The sequence below is a fragment of the Abramis brama genome, assembly GCF_963993115.1.
Source record: "Abramis brama genome assembly, chromosome: 22".
Lineage (NCBI taxonomy): Eukaryota > Metazoa > Chordata > Actinopteri > Cypriniformes > Leuciscidae > Abramis > Abramis brama.
The window spans coordinates 3,923,702-3,938,092 of NC_139984.1; the positions used below are offsets into that span (position 1 = coordinate 3,923,702).

At 37.9% G+C, this 14,391-nt stretch overlaps 2 protein-coding genes across 2 annotated transcripts in view; one reads left to right on the forward strand and one right to left on the reverse strand.

The window, feature by feature from the left end:
• The window catches only part of b4galt5 (UDP-Gal:betaGlcNAc beta 1,4- galactosyltransferase, polypeptide 5), a 29,291-nt gene extending 25,397 nt beyond the window's left edge, over positions 1–3,894 (reverse strand). Inside the window, exon 1 of the mRNA XM_084099124.1 lies at positions 3,488–3,894. Coding sequence (XP_083955250.1) covers positions 3,488–3,593 — 106 coding nt within the window. The 5' untranslated portion in view covers positions 3,594–3,894. The remainder of the gene's footprint in view (positions 1–3,487) is intronic.
• A 666-nt stretch (positions 3,895–4,560) lies between these two features.
• The window catches only part of slc9a8 (solute carrier family 9 member 8), a 38,531-nt gene continuing 28,700 nt past the window's right edge, over positions 4,561–14,391 (forward strand). Inside the window, exons 1-4 of the mRNA XM_084098514.1 lie at positions 4,561–4,867; positions 5,395–5,570; positions 11,369–11,449; positions 12,415–12,473. Coding sequence (XP_083954640.1) covers positions 4,671–4,867; positions 5,395–5,570; positions 11,369–11,449; positions 12,415–12,473 — 513 coding nt within the window. The 5' untranslated portion in view covers positions 4,561–4,670. The remainder of the gene's footprint in view (positions 4,868–5,394; positions 5,571–11,368; positions 11,450–12,414; positions 12,474–14,391) is intronic.

A 14,391-nucleotide genomic window follows, 5' to 3' on the forward strand; every position in this document is an offset into this window, starting at 1 on the left:
GTCCACTTCAATCCCTCCACCACAAGCTCACGTTCATCCGATTGCCATTTGGTTTGGATCATTGCCATTGCCATTTGGTTTGGATTATTGCCATTGGCTTCTTGTTTGGATTGTCTTTGTGTTTGTGTGTTCACAGAATAAAGGCTGTTTGCTCAAAGATCCTCACCTCTCTTCTTCCCTGCATACCTGTGGCAGTGGCATGGTCATTTTTAAAGGGACACTTTATTTCAATGATCCACTTTAGAGTAAACATTCTACTGACTATAAGTAACTTTACAACTATCTCAACTTATTCTACTAACCCTAACTCTAACCATCCCTAACAGTCTACTAGTTTACATGTAGTCGTAAAGTTTAATTGTAGTTGTTAGTTAGAAGTATGTTAATGGAAAAAAACTTCTGCAACCTCAGTGTTTTCATATAATCTTACAGTGCTCAAGGGTTTAACGGTTGAGAGGAATCTTACTTAAGTCTATAGCTCATTCAAATCTGCAAATTTGTATTACCAAATTAAGTACAAGGTTAGTTAACTCTTCTGCCATCATTTAGCCAACTCTCCCTCATGTCGTTCCAAACCCAGAAGACTTTAATTCATCTCCGGGACACAAATAAAGACATTTTTAATATATTCCCTCATCATTTTTGATGTCAAGTCCACGTGACCCAAAATTTAAAAGCTTCAAAAAGTTCATAATGACATCATAAAGTAATCCATATGAATCCGTGGTTTAACCCAAACATTTTATATGATGAACAGATTTAATGTAGACTTTTATTCGCATATAAAAATTGATCAACGCACATATTTACATCACACCAACCCCGGTTTCATAGACAAGAGCCACTTTTCCACCGTCGGCCGAACGGTTCTCATCCCATTCTGTGCCGATCCGGTCCAGCCGGTACAGTTAGGCCTACGGTTACGCGTTCGTTCCCCACTGAGGGCCTGATAACGGAGCTCTAGGAAGATACTACAAAAGCGGCAGTCGTTGCCTTGGTAACGCAAGAGTTATGAGACGATATGAGATGTAAATAGTGACCGTGTTATGGAGGATGATCAGATCATTTGTGTTTTCAGTTTTGAACTACAGTATGTCAGAAAGAATAGATTTCCATCACAGTAAAAACATCCGATCTACATGAACACAAAAACTAACTTTTTTTTTTTTTTTTTTTTTTAAGAATTTGTTTAACAAATTCCTAAGCTTTATTTTCCGGGCGAAGACAAACAAAAAACATTGGTTTCCAAAGGAGAGCTCATATCTTTATATTTCATCCTGTGCCGAAGCCAAAGTAGGCTATGCCCCACAAATAGCAGAAATACACTAGGGGCTTGACATTTCCTGTTTCCCTGCATTTAAACAAAGCCTTCTTCCAGAAGAGGGCATTCCCGTTTAACTTGTCAGCACCCCCCTCCGTCCGGGACGCTCACAACTTGCCGAGTTTCATTCATTATTAACATACTAGCATGTCTGGTCCCTGTTCCTCTTTTAAACACCTACTACGAGCGTAAACCCCCGAGGCAGAAGGAAGCTAAAATGGTTTCTAAAGTGACTTCATTAATAATTAAGCAGATTTGCATAAGTGGAGAACAATGCAGATCAAGCCTATACAGAGGAGAAATGACAACGCAATGTTGGGAAACTACTTTTTTCACACTGATGGTAAAACGTTCACAGGCTGGACACAGCGGTAACACACTTGACCACACCGGACTCCTGTTTCTCGGACACCATACATGTACATCTCACAGATGTCCTAAGCACATTCAGGGCTTTTCAGGGACACCAAATGTTTGGAGGTCTCACCATGAAAACTCCCTCTCCTTTTTCTTTAAATATGACTGATACTGATTTAGTGATCAAATGTAGCACTCTTATATGATAATATGTTTGTAATTATCATTTAAATCTCACTCATTTTCAAATCTCAGGCAAATGTTTTTAATCAAAATATGACTTTCTGTTACAGAGCAGGGCATTGATTTCATACATTTATCGGACTTTATCAGGCATTGATAAAGTGAAATTATATATCAATATTCCTAAATATTAGATTATATTAGGAAAATGTTGCCAATTACTACTCCCATTATTACACCTCTTCTTTCATTACATGTTTCTCCAAGAATACATTGATATGCAAATTAGATACAGTGAATAAATACATTGATATGCAAATTAGATACAGTGAATAAATACATTGTATTGAATGGCACTAGGCCTATTGCATAAAGCAAAATGGTATGTCAATTAATTTCGTTATATCTTTCATAACATAAAGTTGATCATCTTTATACAAAGTTTAGTTAAAAAAATCCTTAAACCTAAAAATTGATGAATGAAAAACATCCCATTGTTTTTGCCTATGCTAGTCATTTCCTATTTCTTTTTAACAACTGAGTGCTGGTGTACAGAGGACATAGCATAACATATGCATAAAATATATATTCTTTTCAAAAAACTTTTTTTTCAGGGTCTCAGGAGGATATTCACAAAACAGCTTTGCAATGCCTCCAATTTTGGTCTCTATGGTCAGTACTACTAACAATTATAGTTTTACACTCTCACTAATCTTAATTATATTTAAACCTAATACAAGTCATATGGCTTTAAAAAAGCTTTAAATTAATAACTTTTTTACAACAAAAATTAACCTTCACTGAACTTACTATTACGCTTTGCATTATTTTCCTGTTATCTCTGTGAAGCTGCTTTGGAACAATATGTATTGTAAAAAGCGCTATATAAATAAAGGTGACTTGACATCATGTGTAGGCCCTATATTAAATAATCTTTTAAGCATGGCGTAATAAAGTCTGTTAATGTACCCTGTTGTTAAGTGTTTGATACTGCACTATTTAAGATTTAAATAAAGCTAATTAAAAGTTATTTACGAATCCTGCTGGCTTGTCGTATGCTAGGCTATTAAGATATGATTCAGTTTTTCCTCCAGTGAGAGTTACTAAAACAACGTCAGCATGCCCTAATTGAATATTCATGACTGAATCATGAGGTCACAGGACTGTCATCTCGCTGCCGGGAAGGAGCGTCTGTGGGCGGGGCTTCACCCAAAACTGTGCGCCTCCGAGCCAACGCACCCGGAAAGGACGAATAACCTATAGGCTATAACATATAGCACAATTCATAATTTCACTGTAATACAGTCTATAAACAAAGTTGAACGGTCCAAAAAGATAAACGCGAAATTCACTCAGCGTGTTATGTTCTCTATAGGCTAAATGGAGATCTTCATACATGATGCTTGACAGAATGTCTGACAGAACGTTCTTTCCAAACACAAAACCCGATCGCTGATTTATTACATTAAACACGGAAACAAATAGGCTATTTATCGTATGATCATCATCAATGGAGAAATATGAGTATATAACAACACAGACCAGCCTAAATAATAATCACACAGCAGATTTCACATGTATTCAGATGCTATTCTTATAAAAAAATAAAATAAAATGTTGCCTTACCTATACCAGGAGCTGAATAGATGAAGTACAGTGCAGAAGTGGAGAGCGAGAAGAGAAATAAAAGCCCGAGAAATGACCTTCTCCGAAATCTTATATGTGTCGGCATTATATAGACAGATATTCTTCTATGGATATGTGGGCTAGGCAGATATGATCCGTTAATAGACCCAGATGGAGAGTCCTAGCGCAAACACGCTGATTCAGGTGCGATCCCGAAAGGTATCCAATCTAGAAGGTTCACTCGTGTTAGAAGAGTCTCATCATCTCCATGTGTAGATATCAGTATATAGGTACAGCGCGCGAGCACACACACACACACACACTCACTCGCTCACACCCGCGCGCTGCTAATGAATGGGGAGCGCATGGGACTCGCGTTACGCACAGATATCAGGGCAGGAGGGAGTGTGTGAACATCGCAATGCATGACTTTACGTGATTACGTAACGCTGCACTCATGGTCCGGGTTTCATCAAAGGCTGTAAAACACACAGGCATGTACAGTAGCCTATACATGCGCGCATTGATCGCCAAGGGGCAATTCATTTTTTCTATTTTTTATTTTTAGCCTATGAGCTAAAAAAAAATCACATTAGCAATGAATCCATCTGTCTTAATGAACATCGACACCACGAATAGAATAAAACAAGCTTAAAAAGAACACCAAATAAAATGGAATGGAATAAAACAGAACAATGTGTTAATAAAACAGTGACTAGTGTTTGAGATAAAGTTTACAGTTAGGCTACACACACACAAACGGAAAATGCCAATCATTGTAGGTCGATTATAAATGTAAACACTAATGGCATGAAACCTTTCATACCAGACTGATGCATCACAGAAATGCGCATTGTAGACACGCCCACCTTATGAACTCTAACTCCCAGCAGACACCACTGCATCAGCTCCGTTTTTTAAACTAGCCTACATTTCTTTTTCTATACAGCGATAAGTCATTTATTTTGTGGGTGCTATAATGTATGTGAATGTCGATACAGGATATACGTTTTATGCCATTGTTTATGCTTAAAAATACCCGGAGGTTAAAACTACAAATTAAAACTACATTTCCCAGTGCTTCCGGGTAAATAATGATGACGATATATTTACTCTGCGAAACATGGATTGTGGCGACATGAGTTTAATTTTGCGTTTTTTTCCTTACGTCTAATGATTATTTATGTTTAAAAGCACGATGAGTGTCAGTAATCGAGCTGCTGTAATCGGTGTGCTATTAATAATATTGACGGCTGATCTCGCGCGGTTTGTTGCGGCAGATGATCAGACACACAGTGAAGAACCTGTCGATAATGAGACAGCTGACAGTGATTCACAGGATCAGAAAACTGCTGATGGACACGCAGAACAGCTGACCAGGTATTACTGTTTCACATATCTTCACATATCATCAGTTTGCTCGCAGGTTTAACAGCAGAAAGTGTGAGTGAGTGGTTGACAGCTGTGGTGTGCCGTACAGTACAGTGACGAATAATATTCAGTAACATGTTAATCATCACTAATATGGCATAGTACACACACACACACACACACATACACACACACACATATATAGTAGGTTGGTATTACCACCTGATACCTTCCCTGTACAAGTATAGATCTACCTACAGTTATTGGCTGTAAATGTCATGTACAGATAAGTTATTTCTTCTGTCTTTCTGTTTAGTAAGTTAGTTTTGTAGGAGCGTTTAGAAAATCCATCCATTTGCATTGACAATATAGGTGTGAATGTCATACAACTTTGAATAATATATTTTCATGAGGTAAATACGTTTCGTCATTGAGATATATCTTAGGAGATAATATGTAGGCCTACATTAAATTTAAAAAGTGATTATAAAGTAAAATGTGTAATAATATATTATGCAAATGTATTCATCCGACAGGAATGACACCGAAAGCTCCAGCAATGACACTGTTCAAAGCACCACAGCTGTGCCCAAGCCCGCGACCCCTGAGCCTCCTAAGAACGAGCCCATCCTGCCGGAGCAGACGGGGGTCAAGGCCCAGGAAGAGGAGCAGTCCAGCGGGATGACCATTTTCTTCAGCCTGCTGGTCATTGGTGAGTTGTTTTAAAGGCAGACATGATCTCAATGTGAGAATGATGCATATTTATTTTCTTTTAATAACTGAACTGCATCAGAACTGTATCCAAAGCTTCCCAGTTCTCCAGATGTCCATCAGTGATGACGAGCAATAAGGAAATACAGCTACTGCATCTCCTTATTGTTCGTCACTGATGGACAGTTAAAAGGTTAAAGTCCCCCTGTAGTCAATCATTTTATCCCTTAAAACTAATCTTTGATCACCAAAATTACATATTTAAAGTTTTTTCCTTGAAAAAAAAGTGTCTTAAAATATCTTGAATGTAACTCGACACCCTTGCCTCAATTAGTATACGCTGTTCTATGAATATGCAAATGAGCCCCGCCTCCACTCACTCATCAGCTCAGAGATCCACTGGTTGACGATCACACGTTGATCTGATTGGTTACAAGGTAGTTTGTGACGTCAGCATAGGCGTATATAAAAATCACATATCTTCACATACTATCACATATCATCAGTTTGCTTGCATGCTTTTTCCTACAAGCCTCATTGAAGCAGAAACGCTTAATGTCAGATAACGTCCATAATAACTGGACTTTGGGTTATAGATTTTTTGACAGTTTTCAGTGGTTATGAGGAGCAATATGAGAGAGAAATCATTGGTAATCATTGTTTAGGTACATTAAACCACGTCATGTCATTGTCAACATGGTACATTTTTGTATACATTTTTATTTATTTACATTAGTAAGCTACAGGACATCGTCTTTCAAAACATGACCTGCGCGAAAGAGAAAAAGAAAATAATGTGTGATTGTACCCAGCACTTCTGAATGCGTCTCTGTCCCCAGCACATCTCAAACCAAACTGACGCCCATGTGACGTCAGAAACACCAGCGGTTTCAAAGCGTGTTTTTGAGACTGTCTTTGGTTCACTGCAGTTTTAAGGAGGAAATACTCAGCAATGGTGTCGACTTATGAATTTACACATGGTTTGTCTGAAAGCATATTAAAAACACCACATAGACACATAAACAACATTAAAAGCTGTATTTTCACCACAGGGGGACTTTAAGAAAGTTCCTCTAATGGGAGATGGTCAACTCTCTGAGGTTTTCCTGAGTGGTTCCCAGTTTTGAAGATAATAATGTTCTCGGCTAGCTGGATCATGAATGCAGAGATGTGCAGCGCTGGGCAGATTTACTTGCACATTGTAGTCGTTACCGATTACAAATTACGTAATAAAAATAGTAATGTTATTTAGATTTACATATTTTAGGTGATTTATTCTGACTACTTTTTGAGTACTTTTAGATTATTTTGACCTATCTCATTTATCACTTAGATTTGTATATATATATATATATATATAATTTATAAAAATTATAAAGAAAATATTGTCCATTCTTTGTTATAAACAACATGAAACGCATATTATGCCAGGGTTTCCCAAACTGGGATTAATGAAAGAACTGCAGGGGGATTGTGAGTTGATGAAAAGCTAATGATTGATTAAATCATAAAAATATTCAATTGAAATGAATCAATTATTTGAAAATAAAAACAATCAAAATGTTATAAAATAATAAAATTAGAAATATTAGATTATTGGCATTTAAAAGCATAATATATCATCTAATTACAAGTACTAGATTTCTGGAGTCTGATGACGTGACCCAGATCACATGTACTCAGATGCTTCCCAGCGCTGCAGATTTCCAGATGTGTCGTGTGTGTGTTGCGGTTGAGGTCAGGGCAGTCGTGTTCAGTGTTTATACAGGATACGGTATCCACCTTATTCCTGCGCCCCATTATGCTTGCCGCGAATTATGGGTGTAACTTCCGTTAAACTGTAAACATCAGTGAAAGGCTCGCTCTATTAAAAAAGTGTCACAATTAGATGACATTAATCTACTCACCCTTCAACCGTTGAACAATAAAAGGACATGTAAAAGCATCAACAAGGGATTTCAACAGACCAAATCACCCCAAAAGCATGAATCTTTCCACAGCAATAACGGACGGGTTAAATATCACTGCAACATAAGTTATAATACAGATATGTATATATATATAGTACTACAGACTGTAGTACTATATATATATATATATATATATATATATATATATATATATATATATATATATATATATATATATATATATTTGTATTATAACTTATGTTGCGTTAATCAGAAATGTTCATTAACTTCAGCATTACGTGACACTATTTAAAGAGATTTCCGTCATTTTGTCAGATTATAAATTGCATTTACCTGTGAAAACAAACCTGGAAAGAGACGTGAGGATTTGAGGAGAATAACGAGATTCTTTGTGCATTCCAGTGAATTATATCGTAGCCTAAATTAAATTCGGGAGAACAGTCCACAAATGTGGAGTATATGTTTGCCTTTTTCATACTTTTACAGCGGATTGCAAAGGGAAAAAAGAAAATAATCACGAGGAAAAGAAGCAGCGACTGAAAAGAGCTCTTGCCATAGATATTCTTGTTATTATAACATATGTCACGTTAAAATACCAAGTGTGACGTTATTCTCATGATGTCTGAAAACAAATCATGAAGGGAAACTGACGGCTCATCCAGTCAAACTGACGGATCTGCTTTATAGGGCAACCGTATGGTTTGAAATGATTAGTTTCAGCCTTTTTGAATGGAAGTTCCCCAAACCGGAAGTGCCTCCCATAATTCAACACGCCGTAAACTCATCAGCAATAAGGTGGATAAAAGGGACAAACTGCTGCACACGATGCTTGATGTCATCATATGGTGGAGCAGTGGGTTCAGATTCGATGGGTGAGTCAGGTTTACTGCACAATAGGCCACCCATTTCTCTTTCAGTCCAAACATCATTTGTTTACCATTATTGGACAGTGCTTTTGTGTGTGTGTGTGTGTTTAGTAGTGTGGCTGATGGCAATGTCAAAATGATTCAGAATGAACTTTTTTTTCTACATCTTCACATCAAATTTACCTGCAATAAATATATCTTAAAGGAGAAGTTCACTTTCAAAAAAACTTTTGCTGATAATTTACTCACCCCCATGTCATCCAAGATGTCCATGTCTTTCTTTCTTCAGTCGCAAAGAAATTAAGGTTTTTGATGAAAACATTCCAGGATTTCCCCCCATGTAATGGATTCTATTGGGACCCAAACGGTAGAAGGTCCAAATGACAGTTTAAGTGCAGCTTCAAAGGGCTTTAAACGATACCAGACGATGAATAAGGGTCTTATCTAGCGAAACGATCGGTCATTTCCAAAATAAATAAAAAAGTTTAAGTTTTATAAGCACAAATGTTCGCCTTGCTCTGTTCTGTGATGCGCGTTCGTGACGTCACGTAATACGCAATTACGTTGAAAAGGTCACGCTTGAAAAATTTCTGTCCTGAAGAAAATGTTCTTTTTGGCTTTTTAATATTAAAACACCGAGGATACGCACACGAAATGGGCATTTTAAACGATAAACTGACACAAATACATTTGAAAATGTGTATATGGTCCTCCTTCCGCACATTTGTAAACACGTCAAGCGTGACCTTTTCAACGTAATTGCGTATTACGTGACGTCACGAACGCGCATCACAGAACAGAGCAAGGCGAGCGCTTGTGCTTATAAAACTTAAACTTTTTTATTTATTTTGGAAATGACCGATCGTTTCGCTAGATAAGACCCTTATTCATCGTCTGGTATCGTTTAAAGCCCTTTGAAGCTGCACTTAAACTGTCATTTGGACCTTCTACCGTTTGGGTCCCAATAGAATCCATTACATGGGGGGAAATCCTGGAATGTTTTCATCAAAAACCTTAATTTCTTTGCGACTGAAGAAAGAAAGACATGGACATCTTGGATGACATGGGGGTGAGTAAATTATCAGCAAAAGTTTTTTTGAAAGTGAACTTCTCCTTTAACCCCTTATCTTGACCCCTGCCGAAGATAAATGTAGCTTTTTTCCCTTGTGTGACTTGAATTGCCACGTATTAATGCACTCTGAATGCTGATTTATGCATTGCACAATATTTTATGAAGAATTTATAGATGTCAATGAAATAATTGGCCTGGCCGATATACAAGTCTACCAGTAACTCTTTTTCTATGTATCTTTTGTCATTCTTGTGGCTTTCTTTTGTGATTAGCAGTTCCTCCGCTGTTTGTCGAGTCATCAGACAGCACTTCCTCCTCGGTTGCTAACGGTTACGCCTGCTGTTGTGCATCTGACACCGCACAACCGATGATGTCACAGTGAGACTCCTCATGTGTGTTTTGTGTCATTTAAAAGCTCAGAGGTCTCAAGTTACGTGTTGATGTTTTGGGATTGGCCCTCTGCGGTGATGCGTCTCCCTGTGATGTCATGTGTTAATGTGTGTGTTCGGTGCATTGTGCCGAGTGTAGTCTTACATACTGACCAGCTCTGCGTATGACGAGGACTCATGCCTTGAATTCGTTCATAATCTTCATAATGTGATCCTGGAGGCTTAATCTAGGTTAAAGTGTAATTATAAACCTGCACGACACATCACTATGGGTAACAGTGACACAGCACTCTCACAATTCATCTCCTCTCGTCTCTTTAGACCTAGTCTGACTGACAGGTAAAGCAACCAATCACAGTTCATCTTGCTCCGCGTCATGTTTAGGGGCGTGGAAATCTAACGTCGATGTCCCTACAACAACAGTGCAAAACACGTATTTTAAAGAGTCTATGCCATGAACTTCACGTACTTTCGAAAATCCAGCGTTTAGTTGATCCTGATAAACCCTCATTGTCGAAGTTGTAAACACAACGATTTGTTTCTCCATGAGGGGGTTTGGCTTCACGGCATCTTTGTTTCCAGGCGGACTGTTATACAACCGTTATAATTCCTGCAGAATTCAACCAATCAGACGACGACTTTGGAAATCCTGAAGTGTTTCCATTTTTGTGTGCCATATCAAAGACTATTAGAATAACAAATATCATATGATATTGCATATTAAATAGCGATGTACTTGTTGGGTGTATCATTTATTGCATAAAAAAACAAAAAAACAACAACTTCCAATTACAAAAAAATATGACCAAGGAACAAGCACATATACAAAAATGTTAATAATTATTGATAACAAAAAATATATATTTTAACTCTCTTTACCCTTTATTAAACACACATATACTACCGTTAAAAGGTTTGGTCAGTAAAATGTTTCAATCTTTTTAAAAGAAGTCTCTTCTGCTCACCAAGGCTGAATTATTGATCCAAAATACAGTAAAAACAGTAAAATTGTGAAATATTATTACAAATTAAATCATCTGTTTTCTATGTGAATATCTAGTAAAGTGTAATTTATTCCTGTGATCAAAGCTGAATTTTCAGCATCATTACTCCAGTCTTCAGTGTCACATGATCCTTCAGAAATCATTCTAATATGATGATTTGCTGCTCAACAAACATTTATGATTATCATCAGTGTTGAAAACAGTCGTGCTGATGAACGTATGTGTGGAAACACAATGCATTCTCTGACGAATAAAAGTCTTACTGGAACTTTTTATTTATCACAAAATTTTGAATTTGTTATGTATTTTTCCTATATTTTTACCTAAATTTACTTGATGATTATTTTAGTGCCCTAAATGCTTATTATTGCAAAACAAAGATAAATGTTTAATAAATTATTTGATTTGATCATATTTTACATGACTGTGGTGCTGATACCAAGATATCACTGTGTTATTGCAGTAACTAAGTAACTGTAGTTGTGTGTGTGTGTGTGTGTGTGTGGTGTGTTTTATTTATTGATGTTTCCCCTGCAGGTATTTGTATTATTCTGGTGCACCTGCTGATCAAGTTCAAGCTGCACTTCCTGCCGGAGAGTGTGGCTGTGGTCTCGCTGGGTACGTGTCCTCATGATCTCATTCTTTCACCTCACAGTTGCTCTTCATCCTCGGCCGAAGCGATTGAGTCAGTCATGATGACAGAAACACTAAAATGTTCCTGTTGCATGTGATCAAGCAATGTGTCTTAGATATCAGATCACTCTGTTTTAAGAACAATCAATTAACCGATTAATAATGAATGTCATCAGGTCAGGAGTAGGTGTGTGTGTATGGTATGAAACTGTGGTCCTGTTTCACAATGTGAGTCTGAATTAACACAAATGTAGTTCCTGTAAGATTACATGGGGATTGATCAGTTCCTCTTAGCATGCAAAAGTATTAAAGACTGAGTTAACATTTAAAGCGATAGTTCACCCAAAAATCTAAATTCTCTCATCATTTACTCTCCCTCATGTTATTCCAGAGGAAGATTGTTAGTGGAAGCCTAACAGTTTTGACTGCCAGAGACCTGTACGGGATAGACTTGTCAACTCAAGTCTTTGTTTACCGTATGTTTGTGGAACGATGTTTCGATAGCTGACCATTGAACACACTGAACTTCTGTCAGTCACAGCTTTGTGTAATATGGCACTAGCCCGACTAAGATCTGTTGTATGGACAGAAAACACTCTGAAGGTGTGTCCCAGTTCACGTACTCATGCACTATTGTTATGCTGTTTTGTACTGTTAATAGTGTGTTCACTGAAGATAAAATAACCTAATAAAGTGCATACACTACACGGTTGAGTGCATGAGTGCATAGTGTGTCATTTGAGACATTTCTCAAAATGTCTTCTTTTATGTTCCACAGAAGAAAGATTTGTTTAGGAATAACATAATGGCCAACAATTAAATAAGTAATAATAGCATTTTAATTTTTAAATAATTCATATTGCAGGTAATTACTTCTTTAAAAAAGGGTAGTTTGACAGGAGTTGAACGGATACTAATTGTACACAATATATTTGGCGTTTCTTTTCCAGGGATTCTGATGGGAGCGTTTATCAAGATCATCGAGTCCCTGCAGTTGGCCAACTGGAAGGTACGATCCTCTCGCCATCACTTTTGGTTTTATTTTGCTAAGTTTGCAACTGGTACCAACACCAGTGTTTAGTAATCCAGTAACACGTCGTCAGACACGTCCTGTGACCAGTTGGGAATTTCATTAAGCGGCGACTGTCTCATTACTCGACTACGTACTGTGCTTTTCTTACTGAGATTTGGTGGAAATGTGTCAAAGTTACACTACTTTTCAAAACTTGGTCAGTTAGATTTTCATTTTTTACGTTTTGAAATAAATTGATACTTTAGGACTTTTTCTGATTATTCACACACTCCTTGTAAACAATTCTTCGCAGAGCTAGACTAATCGAGCATTTGTGGTTAAAAAGTGTATATACATACATATATATATTTATTTATTTCTGGAAATGACTGACCGTTTTGCTAGACCCGTATTTGTCAGCTGGGGTCGTGTGGAGCCCTTTGAAGCCCTAAATATGGATTTTTGACCGTCAAAAACGGTCTACGTTGGGCAACATTCACTTACTTTAAATGGAGAAAAATCCTTGAATGTTTTCCTCCAACGCTTACATTTCTCTTCGGCTGAGGAAAGAGAGTCGAGTGCATATTGGATGGCCTGGGGGTGAGGACATAATCGGGACGCTTTCAGTTTTAGCTGTACTATTCAGCACACCTGTTTTCAACAATGATAATAATCAGAAATGTTTCCTGAGCAGCAAATCATCATATTAGAATGATTTCTGAAGGATCATGTGACTCTGAAGACTGGCGTAATGATGATGTAATGCAAATGTTAGCTGAAGCATTCATTGTGGGGGTTTTGAGAGCAGAGGAAAGCATTCCATGCACATTTATCTTTCTGTCCTGCACTTCCCTCGTTTCCTTCCTCTTCTCATACTTTCTGTCTCCCGTTTCATTGTCTCGGGCTTCACAAAGTCTCTCTCGCTCTCTCGCTCTCTCTCTCTCTCTCTCTCTCTCTCTCTCTCTCTCTCTCTCTCTCTCTCTCTCTCTCGCTCTCTCTCTCTCTCGCTCTCTCTCTCTCTCTCTCTCTCTCTCTCTCTCTCGCTCTCTCTCGCTCTCTCTCTCTCTCTCTCTCTCTCTCTCTCTCTCTCTCTCTCTCTCTCTCTCTCTCTCTCTCTCTCTCTCTCTCTCCAGCATTCGCTTCTCATGCCTGCCTCTCTTTTCTCTTCCTCTCTCCACCTTTTCATCTCTGTCTCTGGCCTTAATTAACATTTTTGTCTGGGATGTGAGGTGATGCCAGGCTCTGTGAGTACAGAGCTTCCTTTTGTTTCAGGAAGTCTAAAGGTCAAGAGGGCCCCTCTGTTCTCGCTGTGTTTTGGTAACCGGAGACCCTCTGGATGAACGGCTCAACTGGAGCGTGTCTCCACTTCATTCGCTCTGTGCTTCAACTCTTTTCTGCTTTTTTAGACCACAGATTCTTGAGATGTTTCTAGAAGGCACATAATGTACAAAACATATTTTCAAAATTGATTATTCATGTAACCATCTTGTCGATTTTGAAAATATGTAGTTTTGGTAGACCAATCTTCAGGACCTTTGAATGTTTAGGCAGTTTTGCTGGTTCATCTGACCCACAGTAAGGCTCTTTTCTTAGGGCACCTTCACACAGTTGTGTGTAAATGCACAGATGCAGCTCTCTCTCCTCTGGGTGGGTTTTTATCATGAAACTATGATTTCTGAAGGATCATGTGGTACTGAAGAGTAGCGATGCAGAAAATGTTGCTTTGCATCAACAGAAATGTCTGTGACAGGCTTCAATGCTCAACGCTTCAAAAAACATGTTGTTAAAGTCGTCAGGCAATCAAGTACAGGTCAAAAGTTTGGAAACATTAAGTTTTTTTTATACAGTGAGGAAAATAAGTATTTGAACACCCTGCTATTTTGCAAGTTCTCCCACTTGGAAATCATGGAGGGGT